We start from the raw sequence: 18309 nt of genomic DNA on the forward strand, positions 1-18309 counted from the left end.
CCCCCCTTTTTTTTGGAGTAAACAGCATCAGCCCAATATATACATGATGAATTCTTTCTATACTGTGGCAAGTGAAACTCAGGAACTTAACTTTCACCTATACTTAACTTAAAAAGAAAACAGAAGATCTGCACTATCTATTTCCTATATACTGTTTACCCTGATCAGGAGCTATCCCAGAAATAAGCCACTGCTAGTATTTAAGGGACCGAGAGCAACTGGGTGGATTCAGTGCAAGAAGTTACTGTTTTATACAACACAGAATCACAGGATGGAAGGGACCTCTGGAGAGCATCTAGTCCAATACCCTTGCTCAAAGCACGGTCAGCTAGAGCAGGCTGCTTAGGACCTTGTCCAGTTGAGTTTTGAGCATCTCCAAGGAGATGTAATATTAAATATAATAAATATTTTTGTAGTGTAACATCCCTCATATACATATATATGTATGTAGTTTAGTATCACTCACCACCAAAAGGGGTTGTCTTTTTCCTCTTACGTTGAAAATTTGTGTTCTTAAGGGATCTCTTCATGATTTAGTGATTAAACAGAAGTTAACTAATTTACCTGAGATGATTTTAGGGGAAAAAAAAAAAAAAAAAGCATGAAAGTTTGTGTTAGCATACAAGCTTTATGCAGCTGTATGCTATTGCTATTCAGGTAGATCATGAAAGAGTGTGTCCCAAATAACTCAAGCTTCTAAGGCTATGCTCTGGATGCAGACTCAAATTAAAACACTGATTGAAGAAAGCAGAAGGCACTTATTTAAATAGTAGGTTTTAGAAAATTAAATGATGGTCATATCAAATAAGTTTAAAGCTGCTTTAAGCAAGAATTAGTCACACTATAGATACAAAGTCCTATTGACTAGATTGTCTGAGGACACTAAAATTAAGGAACATGTCACAGTTGCATCCCTTCTATGGAAAATAGATCTTTCTTTGTCAGAGGCTGTTCTCAGATTTTAATTTATTTTCACAAAACAGGGACTGCAGCTGCAGTAAGGTTCTGTATTAAACAAACTCTCTAAAAGAAGCTAAACTAACTCTCTTGCACTTCCCACTGAGACTACTGCAATAGCTGCTAAAACAAGAAAGATGCAAACGGATACAAAGTCAAGCAGCCTGAGCAGCTGAAGTCTGACTAGAAAGAACTGAAAATTTTGATGGGAGAAATATTTTTAGAAGGGCCAGTTTTACTCTGAGGATTTGATCCTTACATTGTTGATTTGTGAATCTTTTTGTTTGTCTGTAAATTAAGTTCTTTCCATGCACAGGAATTTGTTGGTACAAATCCCTGGATAGAAAACTTTTCTAGTCAAAAACAATTTGTAATAAGTACATTATTATGTTGATGGATTAATCCTCTTCTCCAAAATCGTAAGTGACTAATACATCCCTTTCATGGACCTCATCGTCATAGAAATTTAATGTTGGCTTATGGACTATCAACTTCGCACAGAGAACAAGAGAAGGATGGAAAAAATGTAAAACCAGAGTACTTTCAACCTTAAAAGTTTTAAAAGACAATTAACAGTCAAACCTATTAATGGAAAACATGATGCAGCATAAAATACCTGCTTCATGTTCCTGTACCAAGAAGTATAAAAGAAATTGTAAGAGCAAGTGACCCAGAGGATTGTTAGACTTGTGGGTTATGCTTAAAAACAAACAAAAAAGGCAGTCCTTTGGAGAATAGCATATACAGAGCTGTAAACAGAGGTTGATTGTCCAAGCTTTCTTAATTGAAGTTTTGATCTTTTTTTGATGTAAAAAAAAAAAAAAAGAAAAGTTCCACTATTAAATATTTTTTGATGAAAACTTCCATCCAAATGCATAATTCCATTTTTGATGCAGAATCTGACAGACCGCTGAGGAGGTTAAGGTTTCCTTGTATTTTTTAAGGTTAGTATGACATCATAATCCAATAGAAGTCCCTTAATTTTTTCATGGAATTTCTCTCTGTACTGATTGAAGTGCATAATGCTTTCTGGTTCTTCTTCAAACCAGAACTTGTCAAACTCATAAACTAGATAACCTGTAAAGAAAACAAAATGCAAATCTGCACAAGTGAGTCCCACAATTTTCTGCTTTGAGTCAGTTAGACCTCAAACGATCCTTTAGACTTCATTCAGTCTCTTGGGATAGGGAGTGTCTCACCCTAGTCAACAGCAACCTTTTGGATACTCTAATAATGAATAGGAAAAGTGTGCAAACACTGAATTTTCAGATCAAAGCCTGTGGTATACAGAAAGCCTCCCAAATTTATCCCATAATGATAGTGTTGCATTCCAGTAGTTGATTTAGAAGAAAGAGTGAATTATGCTCAAAAATAGATCTCTAGGCACATTAGATGCAGTGCAATACTGTAATGTACAATTCTGTAACATAACTGGTTAAATCTCAGAAGATAATGATTTGCTGTAGATAATGAGAAGAGTGGAAGTGCACTCTCAAAAATAAAACTCTGTTGTAGGCCTATCCCAGTAAACAGTGCTGAAGAAGCTACAGTTACTTACAGTAAAACTGATGGAAGTGTTCCATTTGTGGCAATCCAGAAACCATGTTGTACAGATGAGACTTTAGAGCACCACTCTTAAGCAAGCTGTATGCCATTTCTGTCAGATTGATTCCCACTATTGCATAAGAGTATCTGCAACATCAATCATATTTTATGTTTTACCTTTTACCCTACGGACTGAAGGACATAAAACCTTGCCAGAGCCACTCAGCATTAGGATAACTGTCTGAGTCTGTTTTTCCTATGCTGCTTCTTGACAAGCCAACCCTGGCCAACACACCACTCACTTCTGCAGTTCCCTACTGCATCTAAAACTATGTGAAAGTTATTTAAAAGCTCTAGTTTCCTGTACAATGGTATGGCAAATGCCTCTATTGGGCAATATTGAAATGGGAAGACTAGTTGACTTTGATCTGAATTTGCACATTTGAAATGATTAAATCTGTTGTAATATTAAAAATCTGTAACCAAAAAAGAGTTCTCAACCTTACCTTCTTCAAACTGAAACGATCTGTTTTTATTTGTTGTATAGTATAGAAAACCCCACAATATAAATGCGTAAAAGACAAACATGTCATTGATATTATAAATTCATCTTTTAAAAAGAATGCTTGTTTTAATTATGTAAATTTATCAGATTTCCTATTCATCATCTAATTGCATGTGATAACATCCTTTATAATTCAAATCATGAAAGTTTCCCTTTTTTTGTAGGTGACAGAATTAACTGGGTACTGAACGGATCAGAGGATACATACAGGTTTATTAGCTCTCTTCACTATCTGATTTGGTTTAAAACATATTTTCCTGTACAATGAGCAGAAATGTTTAAATAGGCAGACTGTTTTCAGAGATTAAGTAAAGTTTTGAAACAATAACAAAATATCTACTTACATAAAACTATCATGGAATTGAAGCCTAGCAAATAAAGGGACTTTAAAAGAGAACTTGCACCACTCCAACATGCGATGAGTAATCAGGTAACAAATAAGTATTCTTTTCTAAATCTAATCTAAACTTGTTAAAAAATAAAGCTAACTTAACTTAATGGTGTCCATTTTGTTAACCCAAGCCAATGGTTTCCAGTATTTTATTTCAACAAGTCTATTCAGAAAAAATGTTGCACAGACTTTCAAACCTGAAGCTATCTGTGTTCAGTTTTTCAAGCCTTTCTCCTTTGGCTCTTTTATCAGCTTAAGAGGAGAGTATTTGGTTTTCCGTTTAAAATTTCAGCACGTACACTTGATAGCCTTCATGTGAGCTCTTACAAAGAACAAACCAGAAAAAAAGTGACATAATGACTTACCCCAGCTTTGGGTGATTTGAACGAGAAAGGATCTGACGAGCTTCACTGGTATAATGTTTACTAAAATACCTGTCAAAGTAAATCAAGATCTTTCATTAACCCTTTTAGTCCATATACAAAGTATTAATGTGTTCAACATCAAAACATGTAGCTTTAGACTAGAACTGAATACTACTCTGTACTGAAAAATAGAGCAAAGTGGAAAACAAAAGAAATATAGCAAATTGAATGATACTGAGCATAGAACAATGTTCTGTTCTTTCCCTCACTTTTTTGCCTTTAGCTAACTACAAATTTATAGAAGAGCAGCTGTTAGAAACTGACTTACCTAAAATACACTTTTTTTCATTGTGAGACAGAATCCACCATTTTTATTTGCTTCTATTCAGTCTTTATTAGAAAACAGCATTAACTAGTGAGAATTCATAGATACTGAAAATGAGTTACAGCAGAAGTGTAATACTTATTTTCACTTACACCAGATTCACTAATCCCAGCATGCCCATTCCTCTGAAGTCTGTTTTGGGATCATCACCTTGGAAGCCAATGTCACACCACTGCTTGGTGATTCTGGCCTTCAGATTCTCATGAGGCATCAGCAAATTCCAAAGCTGCACAAACATGCTTCCATGTTACATATCGTTGCTAAAGTTTTTCAAGTCACACAATTCAGAACACATTGCTGCACATTACAAACCATCCCCGTGGACTGGGATACACACTGCCTGCTGTTTTTTTCCACTAGGGACATTTTAGTCATACTGTAATAGCTTATTTAAACAATTATGAAAATGATTATATTTAACATTAAAATGTAATAATTTCCCTTCAGAGGCAAAAGCAGTGTAGTGACACTAAAGTAGCAAAATCATGTTTCACTTCAGAAGTTAATTTACGTATCATGTTCTCATAGGCCAGCTGCAAATGGAAATACAAATTCACAATGAATGTTTACTTAACACATCACAAAATTGGGACTCGTATAGCAAGTGAGACAATTACGAAATGTTAAGATGACATGCTAGTATGTTTGCACAGTAGAAGCTATTTTTAAAAAGCCTTAAGCAGTACTATGTTACTTTGTTGTTATTTACCATTACTTATAAAGATACTGACCATTTTTTATCTTCCAGTATTAAGTTATGCTCTTTGATGTTGAGTGGGATGCAGTAACAACAAAGATTAGTGTCTTTTCTTAGTAATTACTAGTGTACAAAGTTATACACATGCATAAATTTAAATATCTTCATAGTTATGATCCTTCAATGTCTCATTCCACAATTCTACTTACGTGTCATGTTTGATTTCACATGAAATAACCCCAGCATAAGTAACTCTAGTTTACTAATTTATTTTGATGTGTTAACAAGGCACTGTTATAATAGCTTAGCAGTTCACAGCAGAAAAAAAGCTTCAAAAATAGGTCAGCTTTCTGTTAAAAATACTAGCAATAAATAGATAAATTAATTCTAGCTGCTGGACTTTGGGGGAGGGGAGAAACTCATCTGTATATCAGCAAATCTATACTTACAAGTTTAAATGAAGATATTCAGTCATATCTTTTGAATTTAAAAGATAGGAAGTTATTTTCACCTCAATTAACTGTTCCTCATGTTCTTCATTATCTGAATCATAAGGGACCTTTCTCAGACTTTCCACATTCAAATACAGTTTCTTATATCCTGATATCTGCAGCAAGCATATATGCAGATTTGTCTTAAATCTGAAATAATAATAAAACATCATAAAGTTGTAAGTTAGCCATAAATTCTTGCTTAAGTTGCATGTATAGGACCTTTCTTATGTTAATGCAATGTAAGCACCACAATTAGGAAGTGAAGTTGACCAGTCCACTTTCTTTCAAACAGCAGCATACTGGTTAAGTATACTGCTGTATGATCTTATTTCTACTTAAAACACCTATTCACTTAAATATATGGAAGAAAAAAACCAAACTTATTTAAAAGTCCATGATCATACACCAAAACTCCCCTTATCATCCTGATCACTTTACCCTCATCTGCTCACAAGTATTCATGACTTCTGCGCTCCAACAAGCTCAGTTCACATAAATCTAAAAAACCTCTCCATACAAATACTTTTCTCAAAATGCCATATCAGCTTATACAGATTAAATACATAAGTATCCCATCCTATTCCACTCACAAATCCTAGAGCAAAATTTCAGTCTTCTACATTAAGACATAGGAATATGATACAGCTGAAAGACAGAGAATCCCAGCTTTACTAAACTAAACTTTACATAACTCCAGACTCTTTTTGAAGTCTCAAAATCAAACTTTAGGTCAGAAATACTTATAGCATTAAACATACCCTGTATTCTTCTGTTCAATTTTCTTTTCTTTCATTACATCTCTTACACACTTCTCCACTTCAGCTTCATCAACATATACAGCATTTCTTAAAACCTAAGAAGTTAACATAGTCAAAGACCTCATTAGAATGCAGAAATCTACTGTCTTATTTTGTTATTACCTCTCAGTCTCTCTATACTTGCAATATATATGTTCAAAAGCTATAAAAGGAGAATTGATGTTTATCGTAAATGTTTATGCTAGATGTGTTTGAATAGTATGTAGAAAGACTTGCAATAGTTAGATAAATATATGATTTGTAATTGTCAGACTATAAACTACAGTTTTTATACAGAAGTCCCTTGAAGAACAAATAAAATACTAGTTAAGTCACTTACTTAGGTTTAGGTTCTCATTTGCTTTTACTTAGGTTTAGGTTCTCATTTGCTTTCACGTGCTGAATATAAGCTTGGTTTTAATCTAGCTGAAACAAATGCAGCTATCAAGGAACACAAGCGATACACCTTCAATTCATTAAGTACATGATGCTTGAGAATTAACAGATGGTAAAGTAATGAAGTTGAGGTATCAATGTTATAGTGAAACAAAAGAACTTAATATATTACTGTGCTACAGTCTTCTAGAATAAAGGGCAAATGCAAATAAAGATTATTATACAGTGCCCATCTAAAATCACTTGGCAATTATTTCACTTCCTTCTCTGAACTTTTTAAGCTCACAATACATTCTTAATCTGATTCACACTAACTCCAATGCAGCTCCATTTCAATAATACAAGAAGCGATTCTAAAAAAATATATATAACATCTCTTAATTAAACTAATAATATATTGAGTGTGTATAAAAGATACACCCATACTGTGCTCTACTAATATAAAGACGCTTGTGGTAGTCACGAATTCTTTGTCAACATCATTGTTGCAGTGATTAGCTAGGGAAGGCAGAATGCTCAGTCATCATCTCAAAAGGATTTTGTCCAAGATGAACAAATTTTAGGGTTTCAGATGCTATCAAATTTAACTGACACAGAACAATCAGAATAAGTTTGTCAATTAGGTAGATGGCTGCCTGCAATCTTGCCTGGCACTTCCTTCAATGATACTACTGCATGCTGCATTGAATTGCTTTATCCATATCGTTTCTCTTACCACATTTCTGTTTTCTTAAAAAAAAAAAAAAAAAGAGAGAGAGAGAGAGAGAGAGAGAGAGATTTTGTGACTGAGGGAATAGACTGTCAGACTGTCTCCAGGAACAGAAACTCAGCACAATGACTTGTCTGACAATGCTGCTAAAGAGCAGGTAAGAAAAAAGGTGTTATTACGCAATGATCTCTAATATCGCTTACCTTATTCTTTGATGAGTCTAGGGAGTGTTCTGCAACACAAACAAAAGTAACTGTCAGATATCAGAATAAAATCAATTTGATTTTTTGAAAAATGTGTCAATAAGTGTTTTTGTGTATTAAACAAGTATTAAAAAAATTCATGTTTTACACATGCAATTAATCAAATATTACTCAATTTAAAAATCAACAAGTATCAAGCAATTGAAAGCCTTTTAAATGATGCAGGTTTTATGACAATCCGTGAATGCAACACTTAAAATAAATTCTTACTTTTAAAAACACTTACTGGTTAAGTATACAAAAAAAAAAGGTACAAGCCTGAAAAGATGTCAAGATAAAAATGTCTCCAGCTACTTTTCCATTCTTAAATACGAAAACGCTTTTATCACTAACATGTTTAAACAACTAGGTAACATAAACAAGCTATTGTTACAGTGACAAGTTTTAGTAGTACGTTAAATTACTATTTTCTATCAAAATTCTGTATTCAATGGCCTCGTGCATTTAATCATTTCTCCCTACTCCAAAACTGTGTTCCTGTGCTCTCTGTGCAACTTGCATAAGAACGGAAAGTTTTTTTTTTAAGAAAAAAAAAGTGACAGCATGATCTCAGGGAAAAATGAAAATTTTCCGATTCACTTTTTAAAGCTAATTGGAGTTCTCTTAGCAAGTAAGCAAGGATATTAAATCCTTTGAATCTCCTGTCCAAATAGAAACATTTCTGGTTTTAAATCTTCCTCAAACAGCACGAAGAGAAAGGAGAAAACGCTATCCAGAGAATACATACAGTACGCAGGACAGGTACTGCTTGCTTCCTATTGCCTTCCAAAATGTTTCAAAGACCACTCGGCTCTAAAAAAGACGTCAGCAGGCACAGCAGCCCTTCCACCTTCCCCCTCTCTTCTGGCTCACCTTGCTAACAGGTCCGCCAGCAGCGAGCCGAGCACAGCGAGAAGACGCTGCTTCGCCCGCACGCTGCAGCGGCTGCCCGCCAGGCCCGCACCGAGCTCCCAAGGAGGAGCCGCGCAGACGCCCCCTTTTCACCTATGCTCAGGGTCCTCCGCGCGCCTTCCTGCGACCCCTCCAAGATACGCTGCAACTCGCACTTCCTCGTCAGCAGCCTCCAGATCCACTTCAGCCAAAACCGAAAGTAGTTGCTGTACAGGAACCCCCACAAGTACACCAACATCTTCTGCGTGGGGAAGGCCACCAGTTACCGCCGGCGCTGCTTTACCGCGGCGGCCGCCGCCGCCCACGGCCGCCCCCATTTCTCGCTCTGCTCTTTGGGGCACACCGCACACTCCCCCCCCCACCCCCCCGCGCGCTCCCCTCCCCCGCGCCGCCCCGCGGCCGTTAACGGTCAGCGCCCCCCGCCCCGCCCCGCCCCGCCCCTCCCCTGGCGGCAGCGCGCGCCCGTAAGGGCGGAGCGGGCCCTCGGGCTCCGTCCCGTCCCCACGGCGGGGGCCTCCGCGTGAGCGGCGGGGAGCGGGCGCCGGGCACCTGCCGTGGCGGAGCCGCCCTGGCGGAGCCCCGCGGCGGCCGCCGGAAGCTGCCGCGCGCTCTGCGTGACCTGGAAGTGCTTGCGGGGGGGGGAGGAGAGGCGGTTGTCGGTTGGGGACCGCGAGGGAGGGCTCCTCCCCCCACCCCTGCCGCGCGGCGGCCGTTGCAGCGGCCGTTAACGGCCGTGCGCGCGCGCGCGCTCCTGAGAGGGCCGTCGCGGCCCGCGGCGGCTGCCCGCGCTGCGGCCCTCGGGCGGCAGGAGGCGGCAGAGGCCGGGCCCTGCCCCCGCCGGCGCCGGGAGCCGCGTCCTTCCCCGCAGCGGGCGGCGGGGGCTCCGGCCTCTTTCTTGGGCTGGTTTGCACGGTGTGCAGGTGGCCTAGCTTGACGTCAGATTTCGCTTTCCCTCAGTCCCCAGATGCCTTGCCCCGTAATCAGGTGTAGCAGCTGCGGGCTGTGTGTAGCAGATGCACCCTCCTCTCGTACCGCCCCGGCGGCTCTTGCGACGTGTGAGTCTGTTAGTTGTATCTCGCCTGGCTATGCACTGCCCTGATAACCGTGATGGAAACGCTCTGGTTTCAGAGCCGGCCCCAGTGGCTAGCCGGGCGGCAGCAAACCGATCGGAGCAGGGCAGCCGGTCTTGTTCCTAGGCTAAAAGTCAATGTATTATCACACTATTCAGTACTTTTAAATCGTTTGTAATGCTTATAAAATACAGTGTGTGATAATTTGTGCCACCTGAAGTGTTTACAAAACTGCTTGAAGACTTGCTTGAAGACTTGCTCCTTTCCTCAGCTACAGAAGAAGGGGGCTGCAATCAGAAGAGAGGTGTTGTGAATTTAGTTGGGCTAAACACAGAATGCTTTCAGGGAGGGGCTCTTCGGTGCTTTGCTGAGGAACTTGCTTTGCCATAGCTGAAAATAGGTTCAGCCTAGTACTGGTTAGCACTGGTATGCACTTCCATTGTATTATAATTAACCATTATTTCAGTAAGTGTGGGTTGAACGGTTCCTTTGCGGACAGCAGAAAGAATTCCTATTCCTATAAATTGTATGCAGAAGTTGATTGGAGGCTGAAAGGGAGCTGACAGACTTGCTCAACCACATTCTGACACCTTTTTAAATGAATAGAAGTACCTTTTTTGCAGAAGAAAAAGCCACACAGCACGTCTGGTGGCCTATCTCCCACAGGGGATTTCAGAGGGTGGATCTATATGTTTGGCATTCTTCCTTTCAGGTTGTACAGTGGAAGAGGTGCACAGTTAAGTGTGGAGGAATCGCTAATATGTGAACTTCAGTTGTCTGACTGCATCTGAGTCCTATGCTCAAAAACTAAGGGGAGTTCAATTTTGTTTTTCAGTGCAGCTTCTTAAATGAATAATCTGACTTTTACAACAGTAGAGTGGTACAGGCTGAAAATAAACTAGAAAATACCCCCCTTTATTAAAAAATACTCATACTTGGTGATAGGAGGATGTGATAGTTCTATCACATTATTTGCAGACAAATTGGTCTTAGAGAATAACCAAAAAACAGAATTTGTTTTTAAAAGTACAAAAGATCCAATGTCTAAGAACTGGTGAACCGGATTGTAGGACCTGGATAGCAACAACCCTGACATGTCTTGTCTGGGGAACAACTCTTTGCAAACAATCCAGATCAGAAAAAAAGATTGCGCTATACCTCTCATCTAGACTATTTGGCAGAGCACTACTGCTGCATTATTTAAGCACAGCTAGACTGAAATACTGTAGTCAAGAGAAGCCTGTTTCAGCTGCAGCAGGGTTTTACAGCTTGGCATTTAGAAAGGAGAGGAGGTGAGCATCAGATCCTTACTGTCAGTGTCTGTGCCCACACACTTACTGCTCTGAGAAAGCTCATTGGGGGCATTAATTGCCAGAATTACTTAGAAAGTCCCAGCATGTGCTTTGTAAAAGTGTGGGTCTGTGCAAACAACTCTGAAAGAAATTTCTAGCTGATGAAAATTTTCTTGGTGTACACCAAAATAAAACCTTCCTACAGCGTGGTTCAGAGTTTCGCTTTCCATTATGTCTTTTAATTGGTTAAGTAGCTTCATATCAGTATGGATTTGTTTGTTTTCTCTAATGTATATGCTTCAATGGAAAATAATATTTTTGTGTGGATTGTTAAGAATCAAAGCAAGTTGTTTTTGTGCTAGGGCTTTTGGAATTGGTCCTATTTCTATTTTGTTTTATAACAAACAAGTGTAAACACTTAAAGGCTCATCTCGTTCTTTACACAGCTATGTGATCTAGTAGAAAGCACATGTTTGTGTTCAGTCAATTCATGACTTGTATTAGAACATCAGAAAATTTAAAGCAGTAACATAAAAGATTTTAGTTTCCTTTGCTTTCTGAGGTCAGCAATTGTCTTTCAGTATAGCCTTGACAGAGACTTTGGTGTAGGCTAGTGACCTTCCATTTAACTTATAAATTACATTTCCTCAAAGATAGCCTCACAAATAAAAGGGGACTTTAATCTGCAATATCAGTTAGATTGCTATACAGCCAGAAACTTTCCATAGCAGTGGCTGTTACCTATTGTTACTGGCAGTTATTCTGTGTTTGTGTTCCCTTCTTTGCACATGAAGGACAGTTGCAATCCACGTGCAAAATATTCTATTAGTCGTTTCACCCGTTAGCCTGTATTTTGTCAAATGTTTTTAATCTTTCTCATCCCTACTCTTGCTTATACACAGATGTATGAAAACACTATCAAAAATGTGAGACAATCATCTTAGCAACTTACAAGAAAAGAGACATTCAGGTAAAAAGCATGAGGCCAAGCCTAGAAACCCTTTTTTGCAGGTAAGCTGCACTGATGGAACTACATTGTTAAATTACTTTCTTAGAGTTAATAGTAGAGTTACTCAGTTGCGTGTTGTATATGGTATTTTTAAAGATGGCCTATTTGCTAAAAATGTAGGAAGTCTGCTGCTAGGAGGCAAAATCTTTTTTGAAACATTTACAACCGCCCCCCCCCCACCAGGTGTGCATTTAATTCCTGTTTTATAAAGCAGAAAAGCAGGAAGCTTTATTCTTGAGCATATGAAATAATGTATGAACACAGCACTGAGAGAAAGATACAGAGGAGGGTGTTAAAAAAGAATGAAGTGAAGAAGAGGGCTTATTTGCAAGTAGGTTCTAAGGCAATGGAACTTCATGACATTTCAGTGATCATATATTTTGATTTTTTTGAGGAACAGTTAATGCACTATCTCTTCATAATTAAATTCAGCCAGAAGAAGCCAGAAGTGATAATCATAATTCAGCTTGGCTGAGTAACTAGGTTTGCTTCAGTCAGCCTTAATAAACAGCATCTAATGCATTTAGTGACAGTCTCTCCAGGCATTCCCCATACATAGGTAATATATATATATTGTTATATATATATATATATATATTGTTTCAGGAAATATGCAAGGATAATTTTTTTCCTCTGAAAATAAACCAAAATGTAGGGTGCATTAGGTTTCTGTTACTCTTATCTTCAGTATCCCTCCTGTTTCACCACATCTCATGTTCATTTTGGCTTTGTTACAGGTGCCCACTGGCAGGTAAATTAAAAGGCATTTTTATTCATTACGTATGATATAGTTAATATTTATTTGTTCATCTTAGGTCTAAATGTCTATTTTACAACACATATGCCTAAGCTTAAATTGCTCTTCCATTAAAAATAGTTTTTTGAGCTTTAATTTATTAACTTAAAACACCTAGGAATATATATTTAAAGTAAGTGCAATTTGAAGATTGATATTAAAAATATGAAAGCAAGACATAGTAAAAGGAAGAAGTGGGCAGTTTGGTTCAGTGCACGAGTATGGGTCTAGCTCTAGGTTTCTCATGGATTCATGGAACTGTACTTCGTTTGGTAGTTCGCCATCTGTATACTGATGTGAGCTACTTAGCAGTCTCCTGTGTATTCATGAATAATAATCAACGTTTATAATTCAAAATAATTATTAAATAGAAAAGTAAACCCATCCATGTAAATGTTCAAATACAGGAATGTTAAACCAATTTTAGGAGTCTTTCAGAAAAAGGACCTAGTTATACTTCTAGCAGTGTGAAGAGTGAATCATAAAGGCAAGCATTCAGATTAAGACTCGATTGTGCTGGTATCTGGGCACTGAGCAATGTTGTGGGTGTGGGAGTTGTAGTGTTGTGGGTGTGGGAGTTGTTTAAAGGGCATTATTCCAAACAATTTACAGTCGTGGTATAAGATGAGGTGCAGTTGTTAAGCAGGCAGGTATAAGCAGGCCTGAGATGCAGCTGCAGGGTGAAGGAGGGATGAGTTACTGTGTTACTAGTACAAGCATATTTTTATATAAACTAAGTTATATTTAAAAAGAACCACGTCGGCTGGGCAATTAAGGCAGTGAGTGATACGTGCCGGTGGTAGATGAAGTGGTTGTCTAACAGGTGGCTGCTTGGCAGCAGGCACGTTGCTGCTACCAGCTGCCAAAGTCCAGCGCGGCTCCGGCAGCGGCGCCGGGCCGCGGCCGGGGAGGCTCCGAGCGCGGGACGCGGTCCGGGGCGGGGCCGGGCCGGGCGGGGCCGGGCCGGGGAGCCGCGGCGCGGCCGGCGGCGGCGGGGCTGGCGGCGCCCCGCCGGGAGATGCGGCTGCGGCATGGCCCCCTCGTCACGGCGCTGTGCCTGGGCGCCGCCTTCCCCCTGCTGTGGCTGGCGGCGTGGCAGGGCAGCGGAGGTGAGAGCGGGCCACGCGGGGTGCCGCGGCATGGCTCGGCACGGCTCGGCACGGCACCTGCCCCCCGCGGCGGTGCCCAACGGTCGGGCCGGCGGCGGGGAGCGGCGCCGGCAGCCGCCCCGCGGAGGGCACGGCACGGCACGGCGCGGCGGGGTCGGGAGCCCCCGCGCTGTCCTCTGCGAGCAGCCCGCTGCGGGGCTGCGAGGGCGGAGGCTGCGGCGCGCACCTTCCGCCCGCCGGAGCCGTGGCAGCGCAGGTGCGGCGGGCTCGGTGCGCGGGGGCGCTAAGGGCGAGGGCTCTTCGAGACCCCCGCTCTGGGAAGGTGCGTGCGAGCCTTCAGCTCCGCGCACAGCGAACAGCTCCGCTTTACTGTCCCAGCAGCAGCTTGTGCTTCAGGACAGAAACCTGAAGGCAATGGGACGCTTCTCAATGCATAAAGTTAAATACGTATGTCTCTTTTTTCTTTCTTTTTTTTTTTTTTTTTTTTCTCAAGGGCACATGCACCAAGTTATAAACTTGCATACTAGATTACAGGATTGCATCCTTCGATCAAACCTGTGCAATTGAAAAAAAAAAAAAAGAATTTTAATAAATGCTACTAATAACAATCCTGAGTTAGGATGAAAAGAACGAGATTAAAGTTGATTGGCATGGTTTTCACTTTTTAAAAGTGATTTATGTATTTATTTATTTATTTATAGTATTACCAAGTTGCTTTTCTCTTTGTTAGTTTCCAGTATTAGAAGGGAATGTTCACTCCAGAGAAAGTACAAATTTTTGTACATTTGTTTATAAAATGAAAAAAAGCATAACATCTTTGTCATTGGTTATGTGGGTGGCATATGTTGGATAGATCTGCAGAAAGCCACATCTCAGAGTCTCTGAGCTTGCACAGGAAAGATAAAATGGGTATTACTTTCCAAGAAAACATTAGAAGATCTCTCCTCATAGCACTTTTGAGCCCTGAAGATGTGGCTTGTTATGTGACAGTTTGTGTTTATTTTTCTTATATACACTCTCAGAAAAGGTCCAGTTCTGTAAGTGCAGAATAATTAGAATATGGCAACTGGTGATTTCTGGGATGAATTAAAGATGATTTTGTCAGACTAGCAATTTTTTTTAATTAATTATTTCTGTAATAAATAGAAATAGCAATGTGGATCTAGGTGCTACAAGGTGATTGTGATCTTGAATCCAGTCAAGACAATGTCTTAATCCTTTCTTGTCAGCTATAAAGTTGTTTGTCTTATAGAACTTGACATTTTTTTTATGGCAGTTCTGCTAAGGGTGAGAGAAGGAGAAGTAAGAATATGATGCCTAAGCAACTAAAATTCAGGAGATGACAGAATGAAAGCATTTGTGCTATCCACAAATACAGCCATCACCATTTTATCTTCTGATTTGTGTTTTGTGACTCTTTGCTGAAATTCCATTTTTATTCATTGTTACTTCTTTTTGGCCTTTCTCTGCTGATGTTTCTTTTTTGAAGGGAGTTTCTTCCCTCTTTGTATGTTTTGATTTAATTTTTCTCCTTCCACAATTGTTTCCTCCACAACAAAGTAACTGATTTCTCTTAGATGGCGTCATTCTCCTCATTATTATTAGCACCTGCTTTACTAAGAAACATTATGATCCTCTGTTTTTATTACGCATTATAACTTCCCATGTAGGAAGGAATCATTTGAATAAAAATGAGTGGAATGGTAATTTTGTTAAGAAGAAGAAAAGAACAGATTTTAGAACAGAAAGCAATGGGTCTGAAAACATGTTCAGAAACATATTCTCTCTTAAATGTGATTAATCTCACAAATCTTCTCTCTTAAATGTGGTAAGTCACACGAATACGTAAAGAGGAGTGTTGATAATGAGAACTAAAGGAGGAGGTAGGGGTATGTGGTAAATGACTTTGTATTAAGTTTGTTTCACTGGAAAGATACAGTCTTTACTCCTGAGTAGTTTAGAAGACAGGGCTTCCCATCTATCCAAAAAAAACCCAGGAACAACAGTATGTTGTGCATCAACAATCAGAAGAAAAACAGATACTGCCCTGTTGGTGTCAGGGAATATCTTTATAAGAAGGTGGTCTGAATTGTTTTTTTTTCTTCTAAAACAAGCAAATACTTCTGCTTGGATATTGTTAAATTTCTCTTCTTCTCTGTTATTGAACTCACCTCACTGTTGACATTCCTGGAGCCCTAAGGAGTTCCTTTCCCACTTTGATCTCAAGCATGAGATTTCTTTTTTTCTCTTCTAATGTCTGTTTCACTTATCCCATGTGGTAACTGAGAGGTGAAGTACTGTCCCATCTCTTTCACTTATTTGTTAAATTGTCTTCCATGGCACATTTTCTTATTATTATTTGTTAACTCTCCAGATAGTTATTTCATTTTCCTTCTCTGCTTTGCCCCTAAAAAGCAGGTAGTCAAAGATCAAGAGCAGACTAAAGCATATCAAATTAAGCAGTAATATTCCCTTTGATTTCTGTCCATTCATCCATTTACTGCTTCTTGGATTGTAGTGACATTGGAATAAGAGTCTTTTTTTGTTTGTATTTGTTGTACATCTAGAGACTGGGCATCCTAGCTCAGGACTTAGTCGTCCTAAGTACTCTAATAATATAAAAAAAATAGTTCTACAAACTTTTGTTTAGTTTCGCCTGCAGCATTTATACCCTTCAGTATTGACTTGTAGTGCAAATCATGTTTTGTGTCTGTCCTGATTTCTGTCCAAAGAAAAATCAGTAGCTTCAACTAGAGATATTGAGGGGCTATCCAGTTGATATGTATTAACATGTTCAGTGATTTGAGTGAATTTTTTTTTTTTCTGTTGATAACAGCAATGCAGTAAATAATTGGTTATTTTCAGTGCAGCTTGCATGCTGGCTAGCACATGTGAGACTTAATTCAAGTACAGGTGACATGAACTGGCATGGCAGGGAAGATGTTTCTGCATCACTTATGTCCAGATTGCATTTTCAAGCTCCTTTTCACAGTCATCAGGAATAGAAACATACTTAAAAAAATTAAAGTTCAGAATCTGATAAAGTCAGACTTCAGGGACTGTGGACTTTGGTAATAGCCTATATTGCTATACAACTTTTAAACAATCCTTATAAGGAAGTTTGCATATTGAGTTTTTCCATTACTTCATAAATAAGTATAAACAAAAGGTTCAGTTTCAATAGACTGATGGTTTTGTGGCAAAAGAATGATGAAGCAGTTACAAAGACAATTGATAATCATCAGATCTTCAGCAAATCTGATACTGTCTGTCTAAACTGCTGAGGTAATAGGACCAACTATTTCTTTAACATCCTCTAGAGTGCTTGTACACACAGGCTGCAATTAGCTAGTAATCAGGTTGATTGATGTAGCAATACCTGTTCCACATCCTGCATGGTTTTGCTGTGAGCTTTTTGGTCCCTCCCCAGGCCCTAAGCAAAACCTATCTGAAGCAAACAGTTTGCATCTGAGGGTAGGAAGGGCTGTTGTCAGGATGATACAGATGTTTCTACTGTTGTGCAACTGAGTTGCAATCCAGTTGTTACTTAACCTCCTGACCAAAAGTGTTTGCTCTCATATAATTACTCCTCATAGATTTGTAGTTATGGAAAGCGGTATAAACCTTATGATTTACATAGTAATTTGCTCACCCAGTTTTAACTAGGGTCTTCCATACAAGTATTAATCAACAAGAAGTATCACAGGTACACAAAAGCAGAGAAAAATGTAAGGAGGTAAGAAACTTTATTTTTCCACTTGAAAAATACATTTTTGTAGTCATAAGGTAAGAGCACATTATAAACTCATTATGAATGTATGTAAAGTTTCTTCACAAGAAAGACTATGCCTAAATGAAAATAACTGGTGTCTTGATGGAGTAACAGAATTTTCTAGAAATCACAGCAGTGAGGTAAATTGGGTCAACTCACATGACAATGTGTCTTCATGTTGCATTTACAAGTTAAGGATTAGATGTCTGTGAATTCATTTACAATGTGTTGCTGCCCTCTTCACCTAAATTTGTGGGACACTTTCTCCAAGTAAATCAGAATTAAACTTTGTCTAGTAGGTAGAAGAAACTGATGAAAAATATAGTGTCACAAGAATATGAACATGTTAATACATAAAATGTGTCAAAAAAGGTGAAACCTGGATTTCTTTAATTATTTCTTTGGGAAGGGAGAAGAGAAGAGGAACTGTTCGTACTTATCACATTCACAGAAATATACTTAAGGTTTAGCAGATTAATATATTAAAATTTTCATTATTTCACAAAGCTTATCATCAGGAAGGGGAAAACAGTAATAACAGAGGGTTTCTGATGAGCCTCAGTTGTTTTCAGCTGAGAAAAGAGTAATGTACATGCTAGCACAAACAACCAATTACACATTTTATTTTTTTATTTCCAATAATTTTGTGTGTGGTATGATACAGTGCTTCAGCTGGCCAACCACTGCTCCTGCCGCGCACCCAAGCAGAGCTCCCCAGGAGATTCTGGTGTCTGTGAGAGAGCTCCTTGCACACTGGCCGATGCAGACCCAACTGGCACAGTCTGGCTCAAAGCTTCAATTAAATA

At 39.2% G+C, this 18309-nt stretch overlaps 2 protein-coding genes across 5 annotated transcripts in view; one reads left to right on the plus strand and one right to left on the minus strand.

Annotated features, from left to right (window-relative positions):
• ELMOD2 (ELMO domain containing 2) lies at positions 1–9032 on the minus strand. Of its 3 annotated transcripts, XM_062573952.1 has the most exons (9): positions 9005–9032; positions 8549–8696; positions 7505–7533; positions 6158–6252; positions 5417–5546; positions 4301–4434; positions 3824–3892; positions 2516–2649; positions 1397–2034 (listed from the first exon to the last, which is right to left on the minus strand). In XM_062573952.1, exons 2-9 carry the CDS (start codon positions 8691–8693, stop codon positions 1877–1879), a joined length of 894 nt encoding a protein of 297 aa, XP_062429936.1. In that variant the 5' UTR covers positions 8694–8696; positions 9005–9032; the 3' UTR covers positions 1397–1876. The 3 variants fall into 3 exon arrangements, with proteins under 3 accessions (XP_062429937.1, XP_062429936.1, XP_062429935.1); XM_062573953.1 differs by lacking the exons at positions 1397–2034; positions 9005–9032 and adding an exon at positions 1–564 and having other exon boundaries at positions 8549–8792; XM_062573951.1 differs by lacking the exon at positions 9005–9032 and having other exon boundaries at positions 8549–8792.
• Positions 9033–9422: 390 nt separating this feature from the next.
• MGAT4D (MGAT4 family member D) overlaps positions 9423–18309 on the plus strand; it is a 42713-nt gene continuing 33826 nt past the window's right edge. Inside the window, exons 1-2 of one of the 2 annotated variants that reach the window (XM_062574771.1) lie at positions 9423–9510; positions 11720–11828. Coding sequence is in view for 1 of the 2 variants with exons in the window: in XM_062574772.1 (XP_062430756.1) it covers positions 13641–13731 (91 nt within the window). In the remaining variant the exon portion in view is untranslated. Of the gene's footprint in view, positions 9511–11719; positions 11829–13640; positions 13732–18309 lie in introns of those variants that run through there. The other variant, XM_062574772.1, reaches the window with a different exon arrangement.

The sequence above is a fragment of the Rhea pennata genome, chromosome 4, assembly GCF_028389875.1.
Source record: "Rhea pennata isolate bPtePen1 chromosome 4, bPtePen1.pri, whole genome shotgun sequence".
Taxonomy (NCBI): domain Eukaryota; kingdom Metazoa; phylum Chordata; class Aves; order Rheiformes; family Rheidae; genus Rhea; species Rhea pennata.

Bases quoted from the DNA above. Each gene is read 5' to 3' on its own strand.
- ELMOD2 (XM_062573952.1), bottom strand. From the start codon at position 8,693: ATGTTGGTGTACTTGTGGGGGTTCCTGTACAGCAACTACTTTCGGTTT. The intron at 7,534-8,548 runs GTGAAAAGGGGG...TTTGTGTTGCAG, and splicing joins GCGGAGGACCCTGAGCATAG to AACACTCCCTAGACTCATCA. The intron at 6,253-7,504 runs GTAAGCGATATT...TTAACTTCTTAG, and splicing joins TAGACTCATCAAAGAATAAG to GTTTTAAGAAATGCTGTATA.